The 19,299-nt window shown below is 43.5% G+C and overlaps 2 protein-coding genes across 2 annotated transcripts in view; one reads left to right on the top strand and one right to left on the bottom strand.

Annotated features, from left to right (window-relative positions):
* The window catches only part of LOC124469170 (MAM domain-containing glycosylphosphatidylinositol anchor protein 2-like), a 121,898-nt gene that overhangs the window by 17,889 nt on the left and 84,710 nt on the right, over nucleotides 1-19,299 (top strand). The gene's annotated exons all lie outside the window — the stretch shown is intronic.
* LOC124468548 (low choriolytic enzyme-like) lies at nucleotides 9,589-12,314 on the bottom strand. The gene is made up of 8 exons (XM_047021333.1): nucleotides 12,240-12,314; nucleotides 12,141-12,147; nucleotides 11,645-11,707; nucleotides 11,303-11,449; nucleotides 11,018-11,135; nucleotides 10,214-10,392; nucleotides 9,882-9,957; nucleotides 9,589-9,724 (listed from the first exon to the last, which is right to left on the bottom strand). Exons 1-8 carry the CDS (start codon nucleotides 12,312-12,314, stop codon nucleotides 9,589-9,591), a joined length of 801 nt encoding a protein of 266 aa, XP_046877289.1.

Here is a 19,299-nt window from a genome sequence, read left to right as displayed (position 1 = left end):
TTGGAGCTTGGGCTGGCGCATGTACACACACACACACACACGCACACTACTGGTTGAGGTTTACGAAGGGTTTGTTTCCCTGCTCGGACCTACTGGGACCTGAACCTTGCTAAGATCTTCTACACCAGAGCCTTCAAGGTGTGTTTGTGTATATGTATGTCTGTGTTCCTATACTCTTTGAAGCTCAAATGCCAGTGTCAGCAGCGTCTCTCTCTCATCTACCTACCGCTAGAAGCCTACAGGTGCATGTCATGGCCTTGGTGGTCTCAGATGAGAGCTGGCACGATGGATGTACTACAGGGTGCAAATTACGGGGGGGTTTGGGGGGGTCTAACCCCCCTAATCAAGACTTGGACCCCCCCAAAAGAGATAAACACAACAAGTCTTAGGGGTCAAAACACACCCTGGAGAAGAAGTGGACCCCCCCACGATTGTCACTGTTTAATTTGCACTCTGATGTACTGGATGGGTATGTGTCCAGGAGAGGGAATCTCAATGTAGTTTCCCTGTGGGGGATATGCTTTAATGATGACGTCTCAGTGATGTCAGAGGACCACAGCACAGGCCAAGGTCTCGTGTTAAGGTTAATAAGTGAGAGGGATGAGGGGAGTAGGGGTTTTCATATGGTCTGTGAATTAAAGATTTAAGGAACATTACATGTTTTAAAAGAACATAGTTTTTAATGGCATTGTTGAATGGCATGGTGAGTCTTTGGTGACGTTAGGATTGTGTCCTGTTTAAGGTTAAATGGCCGTCACATATTTCATTTGACGGGAAAGACGTGTGCGGGTTTATAGTCACCATTATCTTTAAAGAGCGCTCATTCCTTTGGTTGAACATGATAGGGACACCTGATTCCTTCGATGACACATTTAAACAGGAACGATTCAGAATCACACAGTAGATTTTGCGATAACAAATCAAAGGCGTTCGATGGCACCCAATTAATTTGGTGACACCTGCCGTCCTGCTGCAGATGATTTAGATGAACCGCATGTTCCTCACCAAAAATTAAAATGTAATTGCTGAGAGATAATAATCCTTTCAAGGATGGGATCCTCCACATCCCCACAAAGCTGCGTGCAGTTGGGTTGCTCGAAAAAGACGGAGGATTCCGTAGTTCTTTAGAGAAATTGTATCCCTGTCATATCATTCCTCACGTGTAATATCCCTCGTTCCCTAATACCTTTGACCCCAATTATTTGACGAATGAAAAATGCACAGGTGGTGAACTAGCACTGGTGGTTAGCAATGTGGCTTTCAATATGTAATGGCTGTTTCCCATTTTCCTTCACATTCCTGAAAGCTTCCTTTCACATACACCAAAGCTGAGAGATGAATTGGCAACCTTTTAATATTCTGCCATGCCTAACATTTATAACCTTAACTTCCAATTGACTTAAATGTAAATCAGAGGTATAATGTATTACAGAAGCATGGTAAGCCGCTCTAAAGGGCACTTCAGACATTCCTGCACAGGCTCAATCGGTGGGATTGTGTTGTCTCACAGTGGAGGGCCTTCACTCAAAAGAAGCAGGGTTTCACCTGTTGCTATCCATCTCTGAAACGAATCACCCCTGTACTATCGCACCTTCTGTCACACCTGTCACCAAATAGCACCTTGATGAAAGACAGGCCTCGCCTCCTCCTCCCCCTCTTGTTTCTGGTGCTGACCTGGCGGCTGAGGGTCCCTGTGTCAGGGGCCTGCGAGGAGGAGAGGAGACACTGCTCAGCGGTGAGGAGGCATTAGAGGCTGCTTCATCCTGACAGGTATCTATAGATGCCATTGACTTTAAATTAAAGCCGGATGTGAGGTGATCAATCATAAGAGTGCATTCTGGACAGAGTCTCAGTGTGATGCATGAGCTTCCTTCCCTTGGCTCCGCGATAGCGCGCCGTGATCAGAGCCAAATTACCCCAGCGGCCCACAATCCTCTCCTCACTCCAGTCCTGCACTCCGCAAAACTCCACCATTTTACACTCCACAGAGCAACACCCGTTTTTTTACAACTTCTCTATCCCCCCCTCCTCTCCGCCACCACCCCCACCCCATCCTTCCAAAAGTGTTTCGTTTTTTATTGGCTAGTAGAGTGGCCTGGGGAGTGCTCTATATGTCTAGCTGGAAGTGTATGATGTACTTTGAGTAAGATACAGTCAATGCCGAAAACAAGTTCTCATTATATCGAACCTTTTTTTATCTTTCAGGTTATATAGCCTCTCGCAGGATTTGATGCAGCTTTGACCTAGCTAGTAGTCCTCTTAACGTTTCACTGTATTTTCAATTAACTAGCAAGTCAGTGTTGAATGGAATGTTTATTTAACGTTCTGGTTTTTATTACAGATCTTTAAAATAAGCTTTCAATGCCTGTGTTTAGACACATAGAAGTACAAGGAAAAACACAAAAGAAGTAAGAGGATATGAGTGGAATAAATCATGTCACTCTGGAAAAAGAAAAACTGTACAAGAATGTAACCGCAGAGTAGTGTAAGGATGTGCTTGTTACTTGCTTGACTCCTACAGGGGTTGTGAAATTTTTCTTACGGAGTGAAGACTGAAGACAGTTTGAAGGTAGTGTCGCAAAATGTGTTCTTACTGAAGGTCAACCTCTTAGTACTGTTTACAGAACACAAACAGGTACACACACACACACACACACACACTGCCATGCTGGCTTTTTTTCTCTTTTTCCTACATCCCCTTCAATCTCTTCTCTTCCTCCCCCCATCACATTCCTCCCTCCTCTCCACAATTTCCCCCCACTTCTCTGTTTTCATCTGTTCAGCACAGTGTAGAGAAACATTGCTCAATTTCATGCTTCCATAAGCCTCTCTTGTCGCATGAACTATCGTAGGCCTACTTGCACACAGCATGTCAGGTTGATTATGGGAAAGGGGGGAAAAAAAACAGAGGCAAAAATAAGTATTACAATCACTTTTTTCTGTTGTGGTGGAGGATAGTCAGTTCCATATACAAAACAGTGTTACCTGATACGCAGTAGCTGTACTGCACAAATGTACCTTGGACTGTGCTGTTGAACATTAGCTGGCGACTAAAGTGGTACTCGTGAATAAACTTCGGTGGTCAATGCCAGTTGTTGTTTGACTGATATAGCTAGCGGTGCTTTGACTGATCGATACGCCTGAGGCATCTGGATGACAATCAGATACGATTACAGTCACTTACAATGTAGCACTATTTACTGGTCAAAATGACAGTGACACACACACACACACCCCCACCAACTTGCACAGTTGTAGATTAGTGTAAGGTTTAAATGCTGAGGCGTTGTTGATGCCATGTTCAGTTTATGTGTGAGTCAGGGGTGGGCAACATGCACAGTTGTGTATTCTCCATGCTGTGCTTGACAAACAGTGATGAAGATTTCTCATGAACGTTATTCTACTTATAACATCTACTTTCATCGTTGTCATCGTCATCATCTCCCATTTCCTCTTCGTCGTCATCATCATCATCATTCAGCAGATGCAGCAACTGCAGCATTCTCGAATCCTTAAAGGCCTCCCTCCATCTTGAATAGTGACTGCTTGACCTTTCTGTTGATTTACCATGTCTTTGTGGCCAGAGCGTGCTTCGCTCTGAGATACAGACACAGTGCCCAGACTCAGAGAAGCTTTTGTGTGCTCCTGCCCACTCACTAAACAAGAAGAAATTACATTTTCAGACTGTCTGCGGAAAGATCACTACATTGCTGGGAAGCAAGGATGTGTGAGGATTTGTAAACAAGGGCTAGACCTTGTGCTGCATTCCAAAGAGATCACAAAGCAGTTGATTTCCCAAAGTACATTTAGTCATTTAGCAGACGCTCTTATCCAGAGCGACTTACAGTAAGTACCGGGACATTCCCCCCGAGGCAAGTAGGGTGAAGTGCCTTGCCCAAGGACACAACGTCATTTTGGCACTGCGGGGAATTGATCCGGCAACCTTCTGATTACGAGCCCGACTCCCTCACCGCTCAGCCATCCGACTCCCTGTAGTAGTACCAAGGGCTGCAAAACAACTTAGCCGACCTCTTCGTTTTTTTTCCCGCCATCACATTTCATATTCAGGCTTTTGACCTGACTGTTTATTTGTCATGTGTTTTTATCTCTTGCTTAGCTCTGCCAGCACAACACAACAAGCACTGAATTAATTGTGTCCCTAATTAGGCAAAAATGCGACTATACCAAGTTAAAAATATCTTACGTAAATGCGCAACTCATCTCTTCAGGGAACATATGTCCTCCCAGGAACATTATGATCTAAACAAACAAAAAAAGAGAAGCATTTAGATTAAAAGGAACTTAATTTCCCCTTATTGGCTGTGTCCGGGAGCATTAGCAAGCTGAGTGGATGTTTATTGTGCTCAACACTAACATAGTAAATGTCCCATCTTGGGAATTTATTCACACACTAGTTACTGTTCTTATGTGAAGTTTTAATCCAATTATTGTTATATAGGTTTTCCTTGTTTGGCCTGTCCAGTTGTGATTAGCTGAGTTTTATTGTCAGGCTGATGGTTTCATTGTGGTATTTGGCAATTACCAAAGAGTGCGCTGCGAATGTCGGTGCAACTCATTAACTAGCTTTATCAAAGGTAAAACCATGCAAACACCAGAGAATTAACAGCAGCTTTTCACCAGTGTGTATGTGTCGCGGTTCACACGGCATCTGAGCGCAGATCTGCGTCACCGGAATATTAGACGCAACTGTTTTGTGTTGACTCATTAGGATGGCTATACAAGCTGAGCTGTCTCTGACCTCGTTGGGAAGTCTTATTCTTTATTTTGTTATCGATGGTCGCGTGGCATTTGCCCTTTGTTCTGTATCATGTTTATTTTTTAAGAGGAGTTCTTGTGCACTTTCATCCCAAAACGCAGACTCCTTAACTGCTTTATCACACAATGAATAGTTCACTTAGGACACTGAAAAAGCTACAGCCAGATATCAAGACAAAGATTCTGAGCAAAATGCCAGCATGTCTTAAGTACATGTATGCTGTAGGTTAAAAAAAATAATGAGATGATCTGAGACAAAAGTAAGTCATGAAAATCAGTTCTGTGATAATGTCCTTTCACATCACTATTGCTGCCTCTATTGCAAATTACAATCTTTTTTTGCAATTACCAAAGGATGCAATGAATGTGCAGTAATTACCTCGATGTAGCATCAATTATGCAATACCACCTCAGTGACGCTACAAGCAAACAGCAGGCACACACACACAGACACACACACACATACACACACACACACACACTGTTGTGGGGCTGTGTAGGATATGTTGCAGATGTGTTTACACACCCCACCTAGAGTATGCCAGGTCTCTCATAATGATGTTGTTAATTGTCTTTTAATGTATGGTTTTGCATGATGTTTTTAATGGAACCCCACTGTAAGCTGCTCCTTTTTATCAGTGTTGCCTTCCAGGGTAATTGAACTCCTGTCTTACTGGCCTGGCACTGTGATTAATGTTGACTTTTAGAGAGTTAATTGAGGCAGGAGGGCGGGAGAAGGGCCATTACTTAGCTGAAGTCAAGATAGAAGTTTAGTTAGGGGGTGTATGTCCCTGATATTCAGAATATGTTGAATATCATATTCATTCACGTTGTGGAGACCTCACCTGACCCACTTGACCAAGATGAAGGAAGGACGCGTTGGGTGCATCCTGACACCTGCTAGTCTCACGCCATGCAAATTATACCAAACAAGTTGTTATATTTTTTCACCGATTTAGTTTCCTGACTTATTTTTTTTATACCTTCAGTCCAGCTCCCTTCTCTCTGAATCTGCCTACCTTTCTGTTTGTCTCTCCTTATCTGCTGAATCCTCACTCCCCTCCGCCCCCACTCTTTCCTTATATCATAACCTCTCTATCTCCATCTACCTCTCTCTCATCAGACACCCACGGTGCGAGAAGCAAACACCATTCCTCACCTCTCAAATGACTACCTTGTTATCGCTTTGTCCCCACAATGGTTCTCTGTCTGCCGCCCACCCCAGTCGGCTTCCCTCGCTAATGGGTCCGCATCACGCTCGACAGATGCAATTCTTCACAGTTGACAGACGTGGTGCAGCTTGGGAAAACCTGGGGATTTCTGACTAATGCCTCTGGTTGATTTACACGTTTACAAAAGCAGTTTTCATTTCTCATGGTGGCAGGCAGAGCAGGAAACGGTGAACACCGCGAGAGAGAACTGTAGCTAGGACGGACTCAATCTCAACTTCCGTTTCATATTCTTTATTTTCTCTGTCGGAATCTTGACGTGTCTTATCACCTCATGTGATGGTGCTGTTCTGTGAATGACGCCCTCTCAGTGTTAGTGACGATGGTTCATGGTTATCAATGCAGACGGGGTGTGTAGGCCTAGCGGACAAGCAGCAGGTGACCGGCAGTAGCAAGAAAACCACATTTCAGTCAAGACAATCACGTATTAGATTTGAGCATTTATTGTTACATGACATGGACATGTAGATTTACTTTGGCGGAGTGGATGATCTAAGGGAGCAATAGAGATACAATCCCCCTGATGGATAGATACACAGACAGCATGGGGGAGAAGGGGACGGTGGAGGGTGGCAGCAGCACTAATCATACAACGACCGGGGTGAGTGTGTGCATATCCGCGCGTCTTTTAAAGACGCCTTATCGGACGTGGCCCAATGGATATGCGCTGCTACATGGGTGTGGTAGTGGGAGGAGTAAGGAAGGTGGAGTAAGATGCCTTACGTCCCCGATCACTGACTGACGCGCGCTGCCCGATTGCCCTGCCAGAACTAGCTGCGCTTATTGCTTTTACCCTTTTCTCCGATAATATACTGTTGCATCTGTCGAGTAGTAGGCTAACAGTTGGTCATGTTGTAGAGATGAGAAGTAGTGTGGAAGTCTGATTTAGGCTGATTAAATCAGGGAAGACTGCTATTATATCATCTTTAGCTGGTACTGCGGGGCAACACAAATAACACCTTCTGTTTTCGTTGACTGCTGTTATTATTTCAGTTAAATAATGTTCTTTTTTTTACTCCCCATGTCTCGCACACTTAACGGCTGACTTGTTCGTGACCCTGGAGAGGCTAGAAGCAGATGCACATCCCAGATTGTAATATCAAACTGCTTGGCCGGTGAAAGCACAACAATATCTGTTTTAGTGCCACCATGTATATCAAGCCTTTTCTGCTAAGCAAGTCAATATGTAACTAAATAGATTCCAAATGTATTTGTATAGCACTTTTTTTTACAAGCAATGTCACAAAGGGCTTCACATTATATATAACTTAGCCAACCTAGACCATCAAGCCTCTATTCTCAGCCTCTCACACAGAGCCTGTACCATATGTATACCTCAAACTATAGTCTGAATCAAAATGAGATACAACACAGCAGGCTTTCGATTCTGAGATCTCCCACACCTCATGAATGTTATAAAGAGATTCTTTCGCGTGAGGGTCAGATATCTACAAGTGCTTAAACCCATTTGTCAGATTACCCAAAGCCTATTGAGACTGTCAAGTGCTGGACTGGAAGAAATGGTGGGCACTGGCGAAAGTACTTTGTAAGTACAAAGTACTTTGCATTTTGGGGCGAGAACTGAGATGGACAAGACAAAGCCCTGGGTGTTGAAGCAGGGTTTGTTTGAACAGTTAGGTACACTGATCAATGTTGATACCAAGACCAGAAAGATCATGTACACTCCTGACACCTTATTACCAGTGACATTAGAGATCAAAGTGCACCAACCACTGCACAGTCCTCTCCCATTACAGTAATGCAAATATCCACTGCAGCCCTCGTAGGGTCAGGACAGACCATGTATCCCAATGGCCCACTGTAGGATATGAGTTATGAAATGGTTCTAATGCGACTATAGCCTTTTGTAGGGATGTGTAATGCAGTCCTTCGATCTACTGTAGCATGTTACGCTAATAACATCTAGGGTCGTGCAGCAAGGTCCTTTTAACCCAATGTTGTGAAACTCTGAAGCAGAGTTAATATATATTTGGGATGTTCGTAGAGCTGGAACAGAGCTGATATGCTAAATATTTAAATAAATAAGTAGGATTTGAATATTTAATGGGAGGCAAAGATTGATATGAACTGAAAATACTTCATGAAACATTCAGTGGAATGTGTCCACTTGGCATACTACTGTGCTGTAGCCTCTTTAGCTAAATTCAAGCCAGAACACTATAACCATACATGCAGACCTGTCAGAAGTCTTTGTTCATTCATACATCACAGAGACAAATAAGACCGCTTGGTTGAATTTAGTTAAATTGAAGTCGATGCATATCTTAGCTTACGTTCTTTTCTTCTCACCCTACACTACCCCATCCATCCCTCCCTCCCTTTTTTCTTCCTTCTAGTTCTCTCTTCCTCTCTTTCTCTAAAGAACAGTGAATCACTGGGGTGTACAAGCACAATGTATCAGCGTGGAATTTCAAAGGGGAAGACACACACAAAAACTAACACATGGACACATAAAAACCAACACATGAACACACACAAACACACACAAACACACAAACACACAAACACACAAACACACACACACCAGAGGCCGGAGGATGTGGCCAAGCGAGTAAACAAATTTATCTTCAGGGTCATGGAACTATTTGTTCAGAGTAGGAACGTGTCCTTGCATTATCAAGATACTAATGCATTTTGCAAGGCCGGATAAAGTAGTAGGAAAACAATTATAACAAAAATGTTCTGTATTATTATATTTCATACATGTATGTATGCTCTAATTACATTTCAGTCAAGACACGTATTGATTTGACCATTTATTAAGTACCATAGACATGGAAAATAGGTTTGACTTTGGTGGAGTGAATGTATCTGGGGAAGCACTCCCTGCCTTTTAGCATTAGAGAGCAACATACATATTGCAGGGAGCAAGTACTTCCCCCTGATAAGACAGTAACATGCAGAACACGGAGGAGATGGGGCAGGTGGAGGGCGCCAGCAGCACAGAATCACACAACAACCGGGGGTGAGTGCATGTATATCCGTGCAGCATTTATATTGCTGGCTTATTGGATCGGGACCTATGGGCTTGAAGTAACAGGTAGTTGATGCGTGGGATGAGGCTCTGCCCGAGTACCATGCCTGAAGTCATTGCTTAGTCACCCAGAACGAGAACACACTTAATTCTTCAACTTTTTAACGAATCTTGGTGAAATATTCTCATAGTGAATTTTCTCATTTCAGAGGAAACCACTGCTAGGGTTTACATTTGATATATAAAACACAGCACACCATTGTAAATCAGTAAAGTTATTTATTACTCTTGTGCTTAAAAGGCTATTGCACACAAACTCCCAAACAATAAGAGGACAGCAATGACACCTCAAAACACAATTTGAAAATTGTGTCATCGTCCATCAACCAATCTTCACAAAGTTTCATTTTCTTCTGTAGAGAAAAAAAGACACGTCAAACTTTGCTTGTGTTTAAAGTTAAGTAAAAACATAAGAAAATCACTGAAAGTCAATAGTGTCAGAACTCGGCAGTTCCAAGGCAACAACATACAGACACTATAGGTACTGCTATATAGTTACATGATGGTTAGGGGAAACCGTTGGACTGGCTACTTACAGCAATTGTAGAGCTTGTTGATCCTCTGAACGTCAATTGCAGACATGGCAACTCTCTGCCCAATTTTGACATTGGCGTTGGGGATGGGTGTGATTGTTGGTTTGGTCCTGTCTGCTGCAAAGGCGTTCCTGGACAAAGAGAAACATCTGACTGAAGATGGTGCTGCACTATAGCACTATTGGTATGTGTACAGCATGAACACTGTTTATTTGTTGCTTCGGATGAAAGTGTCTGCTGAATGAATCAAACGTAAAGGTAAAGAAAAACGTGCTTTGTTCCCCTTACTTGTCGTAGTGCATGATGGAGGAGTAGTCATAAGGAGTACCTAAGTTGTTTGTGTCTTCCTTTGCAAAATCCGAAGCTGTCAAGGCAAAGAATATGTTAGAGTAAGCATGCTAAAAGCATCCTACACGTATTAATTGGGTGACGGTTCTCATGTCTAGACCTGAAATAGTTTCTGCTCTGTCTTTACAGTAGACCATGTGGCAGTTCAAATTACCAGTCTCACATCAAAATAAACTTAGTGTATGTTTTGGTGAACAAGGATACAAATCGGCCAGACATCTAAAGACATGTCATCACACAGTACGTAGAGTGTACGTGAGCTGAATCCTCACGGCTGTTCACGTTGCTCCAGTCGATCCTGACGTAATTATCCCGGTCACTCCTGGTGTGCTCGTGGAAGAAGCCTAGAGAGTGAATCAGCTCATGTTGGATGATGCCTTTCTGAAGGCAGCCAGCTTTGGACAGAGACACAGTCTGTTTGTCCCCGTAACACCCTACGCCAGAGAAACACCTGAGAGAAGACACACAGTATGACGGAGGGCTCTCATTGGCTGCATTGAACTGCCTTAACATCCAATGGTACGACCGATTACCATGCTGTGATGCTCACCAGTCGTAGTGTCATGGATGTGATTCATTACTACTGAAAATAAACTATTAATGCCTCGAATGAAACACATTGTGTCTTATGTTTACTCATTTACATTTTACATTTAGTCATTTAGCAGACACTGTTATCCAGAGCGACTTACAGTGATTACAGGGACATTCCCCCCGAGGCAGGTAGGGTGAAGTGCCTTGCCCAAGGACATTATGTCATTTTTCACAGCCTGGAATCGACCCAGCAACCTTTCTTATTACTAGCCCAATTCCCTAACCGCCCAGCCACCTGACTCCCCTACCAGGAAAGCATACTCGTAAGCTCTCCTGGTCCAAAATTCCAATTCAATACGTAGGCTTTAGTACAATCGTGACAAATGTTGTGTTTTGCAAATTTTACTGGTTCAGTATTTGAGGATTTTTTTTTCACATGTTTCTATAGAATACTGGAATACAATAAGGCACATTTCATATTTTTGGGGGCAAACCTTTCAATACATGCAAATAGTGCAAAAAGCCATGGGCTTGCTGCTCACCCATTTTTGGGTACGATGTTGAGGTACGCCGACTGCTGCTGACGCGGAACGAAACGGACGCAGGTTTGGGAGTCAAAGTCCTTCATAGAGTATTCTATGTAGTTTTTCTCAACCTGTGCTGTGAGGGTGTATAAGAGCAAGAGAAAGCGACAACAGTGCTTGAAACTAACACACAGACAAACATGGTATTAACAGTTAACTAATTAGTATTATAATTGTTTTTTAATACTTGTTTGATAATTTGTTAACTGCCTGCTACACCAAAGACTGAATATGTTAACTTACAATAGAGACTGTCTATTATGTAGGGCACCTCCACCTTCCCATTTGGACCCTTTTTCCAGAGACAACTGAAAGCGTTTCCAGTGCATTTTATAGCAGTCCTGGTTTTCGGTGCAGCAATGTCTCCCTCCAGAAGAAACTGATTAGTGTCTGGGTACAAGCAGAGAACACAGAAAGGTCTAGATCATTCTCCAGTCAGAGACAGTGTGACACTTAAGATAATTTATAACTGTCGACACCACTTGTGGCAAACTGGAAGTGGGAATACATTTAAGTTTAAATGAGTAAAAACACCTTATCTTAAAGATAGATTTATACATGTCTTAAATCTTCCCCAAAACGTACCCATGTTAATCTGTAGAATGGTGTGGTTGGATTTCTCAAAATCATGAGCCTCGATGTTGTCTTCTTGTGGATCTAAGGAGTAGAATGGAACAAAGTCTGCATGTTTTTTTTTACATCAGAGATGCAATGTCAGTCCTGATCTCTTGGTTTCAAGCAGTCTGCAAACATCTTCAACAATCTGGCCCTGGATCCTGTTGGTCTTCTATGACTTAATTTATGAATGACTGTAATAATTTCTTTCCAAGAGTTGAGAGCTAACTTACAATGTTTTTCAACTCAAACAAGGAAAACCTAGAAAATTTAAAATAATTTCATATTGTCTCAATTATTCTGTTTATGTGTGGTAATCCATATACAGCCATGCTTATTGTTTTTAAATTGGCCTCGCGTCTTAAGACGGTCTTCATCTGCTTTTCAGACCTGGGTCATGAGAGTTCAGTGATCGTCCAGTTAGCAGGGCAGGAAACAGACACACAACAACCGATGGAACACTCACCTTTTTTCTAGAGAGAACAAAGAAAGAATAGGTTAGGAAGGCACCATGCAAGAACAGCATACGTCGCTTGATCTTACCTAAGGAGAATTCAGGTCTTACCTCGGCAGGAAGGTCCTGTGAAAGGGCCAGCGAAACCAGCAGTAGAAGCATCACAGTTTTTCTGTTGTCCATCATTGTGCGATCCACGAATGGTTCCTTGTCTGTAATTGCAGAAGATAATTTGTCCACGAACTGGGCTGGGTTGAGTTACTGTAATATACTGCTGGGCCACAGGAATGTCCATTCAGGGATTAGACAGCAATCAATCCTTGTACTTAGAAAAAGCTGTATTAGAAGAGATAATGAAGGGAGTATTCTTCAGAACCACCTACTACTTCTACAAACATTTAATCCACGTTGGTCGTATTACAGTGTGTATATTTACTTAAGGGTCAGACTGCTTTGCTTGCGGCTTTACTCCTGGGAAGGTAAGGGTGTGTCTGATTAGGGCTCAGAAGGTAAAGTTACAACTTCCTTCCTGCTCAATAACTGGGCTGCTGTAAACACTATTTAACCAACAAACAAACAGTGATGATGGTGGGTGGAATTAAATACTGTTGTATACATACCTGCATATTCTGCAGAGTCTATAATGAAGAAGGAAAAAAAGAGAAAAAACTGTTAAAACAGTCAAATATCTCTCTGTTGAGCTCTTCATTTTTTTCCCCATGGATATTCAGATTTATTTGATTCCTACCAGTAAATCACAAGGACCCAATATAATATTTACAGGTGGAAGACGGATTTTTTTTGTATTCACAACACAATAAAACCGTTGGAAACAAGGTTTGTCCCAAGTCAAGGCCAACAGCTTAAAAATGAGATTTCATCACACCAGTCTTGATAATGGGACTGTCTGTTGTAAATCATATTAATGTGGACTTTCATGATGGATGGAACAGTGTGGTGTTGTGCCTTTTGTGTACATTTGTGGATTTTACTCTTGTGTGTGTGTGTGCAAGTGTGTGTGTTTACGCACTGGTATGCGTATGTTTCACAATCGGATAACTCGGCTGGTTGCACAGGTAATCCAGTTGGAGTTTTAGAGTCAGCACACTGCAGGAATAAGGCTCAGTGATGTATGGCGCATCCCTTCTTCTGTGCTTCATGAAAAATGTCTTCCAGAGGAACCGAATCTTATTGAGTCATGCCCTCTGTGTACGTTTGACCACAAACGAGGTTTGAGCTCGTCTCTAAATGACTGTGGTCTACAAAAGAGAGACAGTCGTCTGTAGAGCAAAAAGTCTTACAGGCTCTGCTTTCTTCTGAGAACATGTTGCTGTTGATTCGTATTATTTTGCTTTAGTTGATAGAACTGGTTTAGCTATTTAGCTTATTTAGCTGCTTTACTAAGTGCAGGCAGATTGGACAGAGAAAACCACCCAGTTACTTCCCTGCCTTCTCCTTTTATTATCCTGTTAACTATGTCTCCATCTTTGTGTCTTATGTTGAGCCGGCAAGCTGAGGACAACAGTCAATGAGCAATATCAATTTACCTAATGGACTATTAGACAATGTGCTTAACATTTAGAATCACTGTAGTGGTGTTGAATGGCAGAGAGCCAGAAATGGTGTCCAGGATTGGGCTGTTAATAGGCTGAATTTGCCCTGAGGGTTTGTTCTCATGGCTACAGCCTCCTACCTCCTTCCTACATCACGATCACATCCAACCCAGACACCACCTTTCACTCTGTCAATTCAGCACACAGTTGTTAATCAAACAAGCTAATTCATTCTGAAATGTCATGCAAGGTGCAAATAAATAAATTACAGTGTGTTGTAGGGGTGGATTGGAAGCGTCCGGTTTGGTCTAGCCTCCGTTTAAGCCTTGGGCATTCAAATGCAGTCTGAGGACCATGGGAATGTTGTCTTGGTCTAATGGTAGCTCTGCCTTGGTTAGCGGGCAACAGGGTTGTGCGCCATGCCAAGTCATGAGTCCTCTGAAGGAACGAGAAAGAGAGTTAGCTTGCTACATCCAGTCGTGAAAAAGCAAGTCAAATATTGATCCTGCCCCAACAAAATGGAGTGTGTAGCTTTACCAACAATGTGCTGCTGTAGTGGTGACAGTCAATCTTGGAGGGTACACACTGACTTAGTGCTAATTAGCTGACAAACAAACAAGGAAAAAAAACATTGAATTTGAACACTTGTAATTGCCGTGAATGACAACACTTGTATGAGTCCATGAATTGTAAACGACACCAAGTATGTACTGTAGCAATATAAAAGTAATGCTATCAATTAAGCTACTTATTAATATTGTCTGAAAGACGATCTCTGAGATGTCAGTCTAAGTGGTCCATTGAGTGTGAAATGTTATGTTAATGTATCCTGCAAATTGTAAAATTAAACCAGGAAGATTAATAATTTAAACACATCACTGATCACCATTGAGGATCGTGTGCATTCTTGAATTTTACACAATAATACATTTCTGGTCGGAGTAATGCGAATGTAAGACTTTCTAGATTATATCCCTCCAGGAATGATTGCTTCACCAAGGCAAGTAGGTAATTTCCATCTCTCCTTGTTCCTGGTATTAGATTCCCTGTGCCAAGCATGTCCAGTAGCATAGCTTGGTGAGAGATCTCCAAAGCTATTCCTTCCTGGGTTAGAATAATGAGGTTTTAGGGGCCGCTGGCAGGGCTTAGCTGTACAACTCCCCAGTGAAAGTGTTATGGATAGAACACACACACACACATACACACATCACACACACACACATACACACCTCTGGAAGGGTTATGGATAGAACATACACACACACACATTCACACACACACCTCTGGAAGGGTTATGGATAGCCTTGGATAAGCCTGCCAGCAGGCAACCCCATCAGCCAGCCTGCACCATTGGCATTGATAGGACGATCTGTTTGCTCCAGGGTCACAGCAGCCAATCATCTGAGAGTTTCTTGGCCGGCTACTCAAAATCTTCTGAGGGTTGCCAGATACTCCATCTTTAGTGAGCCCTTTCTGGCTTGCAGTAGCCAACCATGAAGAGAGCTTCTGGCTGACAGTAGCCAATCACCCGAATGCTGGCTGGTTTCAGCCTATCACTATTCAGTAGAGCTGTTTGGATGCAGCCAATCTGGGCTTTATCCGCCCCTACAGATGTCTGATTAGTGTTGTTTAGGGAAATCAAGCCTACACAACAGGGTTGCCATGCCAATGTGGCATCACAAACGAAAGAACTGGTAGATGGGATAGAGGAACCCTAGTGGCTTAGTCATCTGGAGCACAGCGATACTGTGTGCATGTGTATGTGTGGTTTGTGTGTTTGGTGTTTATGTGTGTGGTGTGTGTGTGTGTGGTTGGTTTCTGTGTAGTGTACATACTGTTTACTTGAAAGTTTAGCGAGAGGTTTACAGAGGTATTAGGGGGCCTGTTAGGATGCCTGTTTAAAAACAAAACTTTGTTAAGGTTCTGTTAAGTGAAGATAGTAACTGAAGATAAGAGGTATAGATTTACCACCAATTGACTCCAAACATATATAACTTTATTGTCTTATTATGGGAACATAAACTTGTCTTGACTGAAAGAAGACTGTGTGCACTAAACCAAGGATACACATAAAACACACTGACAATGGCTGTTGTTGCATTTTACGATCGCATAACAATATGATAGCGTTATAAGAATGATGACGACGTAGCACACTCATGTATACACAAACCTTTTCATTTTCGGAGTTGACTAATGAAGTGGAAAGAGACAAGGGTGGCTGTTTCCTATGATGAGCTCATACAAACTAAGCTTCGGCTCGTAAATATCTTGGTTCGCGTTTTTTTCACAGGCATCAGCATTTTCTCACATGTTCCCGAACTTTTGTGGGATTTTGTTGTTGTTCAGGTGTGGTACTCTGATTAGAGCCAGCTGGTTAGTGAATATGTGACTCATCTGGTGTGGCGAAAGATGTCGGCGCGCTGGGAAGAACACCGTGTTTACTATCGCTATACGGTTTGAGGAACATCTGTTGGTCAAAACAATCGGTGGTTCGTTGTTTTTACTTTCATTTTAGTTTGTCTAAATGTTGCGCTGACGTATACATAAAGTTTAGCTCTACTTTTAACCACCCCAAATTCCATCTACTATTAACAAGAGCGAGGGAATATTAGACAGACAGAAATTAGAGCAAGGTTAATGGTGTGGTCGTACAGAAGACTTTTGGCTTGGGTTAGGGTTGCGTTCAACTGATGGCAACTTGATGGAGACGGACGAAGAAATCCGTCTAGTCTATTACAGATTGCCATTGCGGTGAACAGTGACTCATAGAGCGTTCAGGCTTGGCTTCAGATCCGGTTGGTCTCACACCTCATTCAGCTCGATAAAGACACATCGAAACCACTTCTGCTAGCCTTTACTCGCGTATAGCCTACTCACGTTCGTCCGGCACGTACAAATACGCCGAAGATCATGCTATCCTCCTGCATCATACCAGACTGCATTGGCTGAGCGTGGACTAAAGATCCTGTCTGCCCTAGGGTAGTGTCAGGACCATGGACAGCTACTTTCACAGTGCTACTCAGTCTTCTCTCCAAGCAAGCTGCTCTGCCCTAGGATCTCTACAGAGCATGTAGCAGCAGTTGCACATGTGTCTGAATTTGAATGCTTAAATGAATCTATAGTATGTACAAGGTTACGGAAAAGGATGCCCCTAAGTCAGCACAACCTGCTTAATTGGAGGCGCCGTTGCCAAGACACAACTCAGTGATCTGTCACTTGCACTACAGACCAATGAGAACAGCAGCTCCTGTCTGTCTTCGACAGCTCCAGTCCTCCCTCTCCTTCACCTTACCTCTCTCAGTGAGTTACTAGAGGACCACTGACCCCTGCCTCTCCTTCACCTTACCTCTCTCAGTGAGTTACCAGAGGACCACTGACCCCTGCCTCTCCCTCACTCTCCTTCACCTTACCTCTCTCAGTGAGTTACCAGAGGACCACTGACCCCTGCCTCTCCTTCACCTTACCTCTCTCAGTGAGTTACCAGAGGACCACTGACCCCTGCCTCTCCCTCACTCTCCTTCACCTTACCTCTCTCAGTGAGTTACCAGAGGACCACTGACCCCTGCCTCTCCCTCACCCTCCTTCTCTAGAGACGTCCTGTACCACTGACCCCTCCCTCTCCTTCACCCTCCACCTCCTCTCATTTCAGTGTGTGCCTCTCCCTACCCTCATTTCAGTGTGTGTGTGTGAAAGAGTGTGTGTGTGTGTGTGTGTGTGTGTGTGTGTGTGTGTGTGTGTGTGTGTGTGTGTGTGTGTATGTATGTATGTATGTGTGTTTCCAATGATATTGTGGCTAGGAATGAAACTGAAACATAATCCCTGACTCATCGTGTGGAACTAGGCAAACTGAAATGCACAGTTCAGACATCAAGCCTCAATTAGACATGAAAGACTTGTGTCATGAAAGAGTAATGAGCGAGGGGGTCTTGTAGATTCGTAGTGACAGTCCTCTTCATTCTGCACCTTTAAAGCCATCAGGTGGCCCTGCTATGCTGGAGGTGTAATTAGCAGAGCTGTGTGAAGGCCTGTGTTCTGCGTTGCCTATGTGGGTAACTGTCCCACACTATGTGATAGATGCTCTATGCTGATTGTGCTATCTATACAGAGGGCTCATTTACAATAACAGTTTAGGGGAGTGCATGCGAGTGCGTTAACGGGTTTAATCGATAGACTCTGAGAACCGGTGCTGTGATTACGGTATTGTGATGAGGTATGCATGTGCTGAACCGGTAACCCATACCTAGGCCATTTGTTATAGTCATAGCTACACACCTTTTAAACTCTTTCAGCAGTTATGTCAGGTGCATATTTGGAGTGTCTTTGTAATACGAGGTGAATTTTAAACAGAACAAGCTGACTGTGTTTAAAAAGCTGCCTGAGTTTGAATATAGCTACGGGGGGAGACCACTCCAACTCCCTTGTCGTCCATTTGTAAAGTCTGTCCCCTTTTGTGATTGTGGTAGATCTTAATACTGAAACGAGGAACTTAACTATGCTCTTTATGCTCCTGTAGTTCTCTTATAGACTCTCTTCCATAGTTCTCTCCCGGTGCAAGTCCGCTGTGGTGGTCCAGAAGTCCAGATTGAGAATGGGTTTGTTTGGGAGAGCAGAAACAAAGAGCGGCAATTCATTGTGTTTTTAAATGGCACATTGTGCTCATGTAACATTTCCGTCTCATCATCTCACAGTGTCTTTCACTCCCTCTCTTTTTTCTTCTTTCCCCCTGTTTCTCCCCCTCTTTCTCCCCCTCTCTATCTCCTCTTCACACGCTGAGCAGCACAACGCAGCCAGAAAACGAGCAGAACATGGTTAATGGTCCTGGGGGTTGGTCTGGGGACATTAAGCCATGCAGCAACTAGCCCCAGCTGTTTCAGCTTTTTCACATTCATTTGTGTCTCAAATTGAGAGTTTCTCCCAGTGCCAAAAAAACCCCTCTGCCACTCTGGCAGACCAGGACCATGGTGACAGGACCGCTTTTAGCCAAATCCAATGTAATCTCCATTGGCGGCAGTGGATGAAGCTGTCTCAGTCAGCCTCAGCAGGGACGGCCGGCCACGCTCGCAGGGAACCGTTTGTTCAACATACATTCACAAATGCGGTAGACCCCAGCATGCACACACACACAACGGACACACAACTCACACATGTCAAACTGACACACACACACACACCCCAGTGCTCATGCACACATACAAACACACACGCGCTTGTTCAATCAAATGTATTATGCATGCTCACACACATGCACTCTGTTACACACACACACACACTCACACACAGTTTGTCGCTGCACCAAGGGAAGTGATGTTATTGTTGGAGGAGACAACAGAGGCACATCTGGGACTGTCTGCTCTTAGCCTCCAGCAGCATCACCACCGTCACAGCTGAGAGCAGAGGAGGGGGGACGGTTGACACTGCAGCGACAGACCCAGCCTAACGTACGCAGAGTTAGCAACACAGCTACAAGCTGTCAACCCCTCCACAACCTCAGTGACGCGCTCTCAAGCTTGCGTTGTGTGCACCATTCCAATGACAGTATTCTACAGATGTATAACCTTCAACCAGAGGCTGTGTCCTACACTCTACTGTATAGCGTCAATCTGAACGGGCGGGCT

Source organism: Hypomesus transpacificus, chromosome 6, assembly GCF_021917145.1.
Source record: "Hypomesus transpacificus isolate Combined female chromosome 6, fHypTra1, whole genome shotgun sequence".
NCBI lineage: Eukaryota > Metazoa > Chordata > Actinopteri > Osmeriformes > Osmeridae > Hypomesus > Hypomesus transpacificus.
This window is presented reverse-complemented; position numbering and strand designations above follow the sequence as displayed.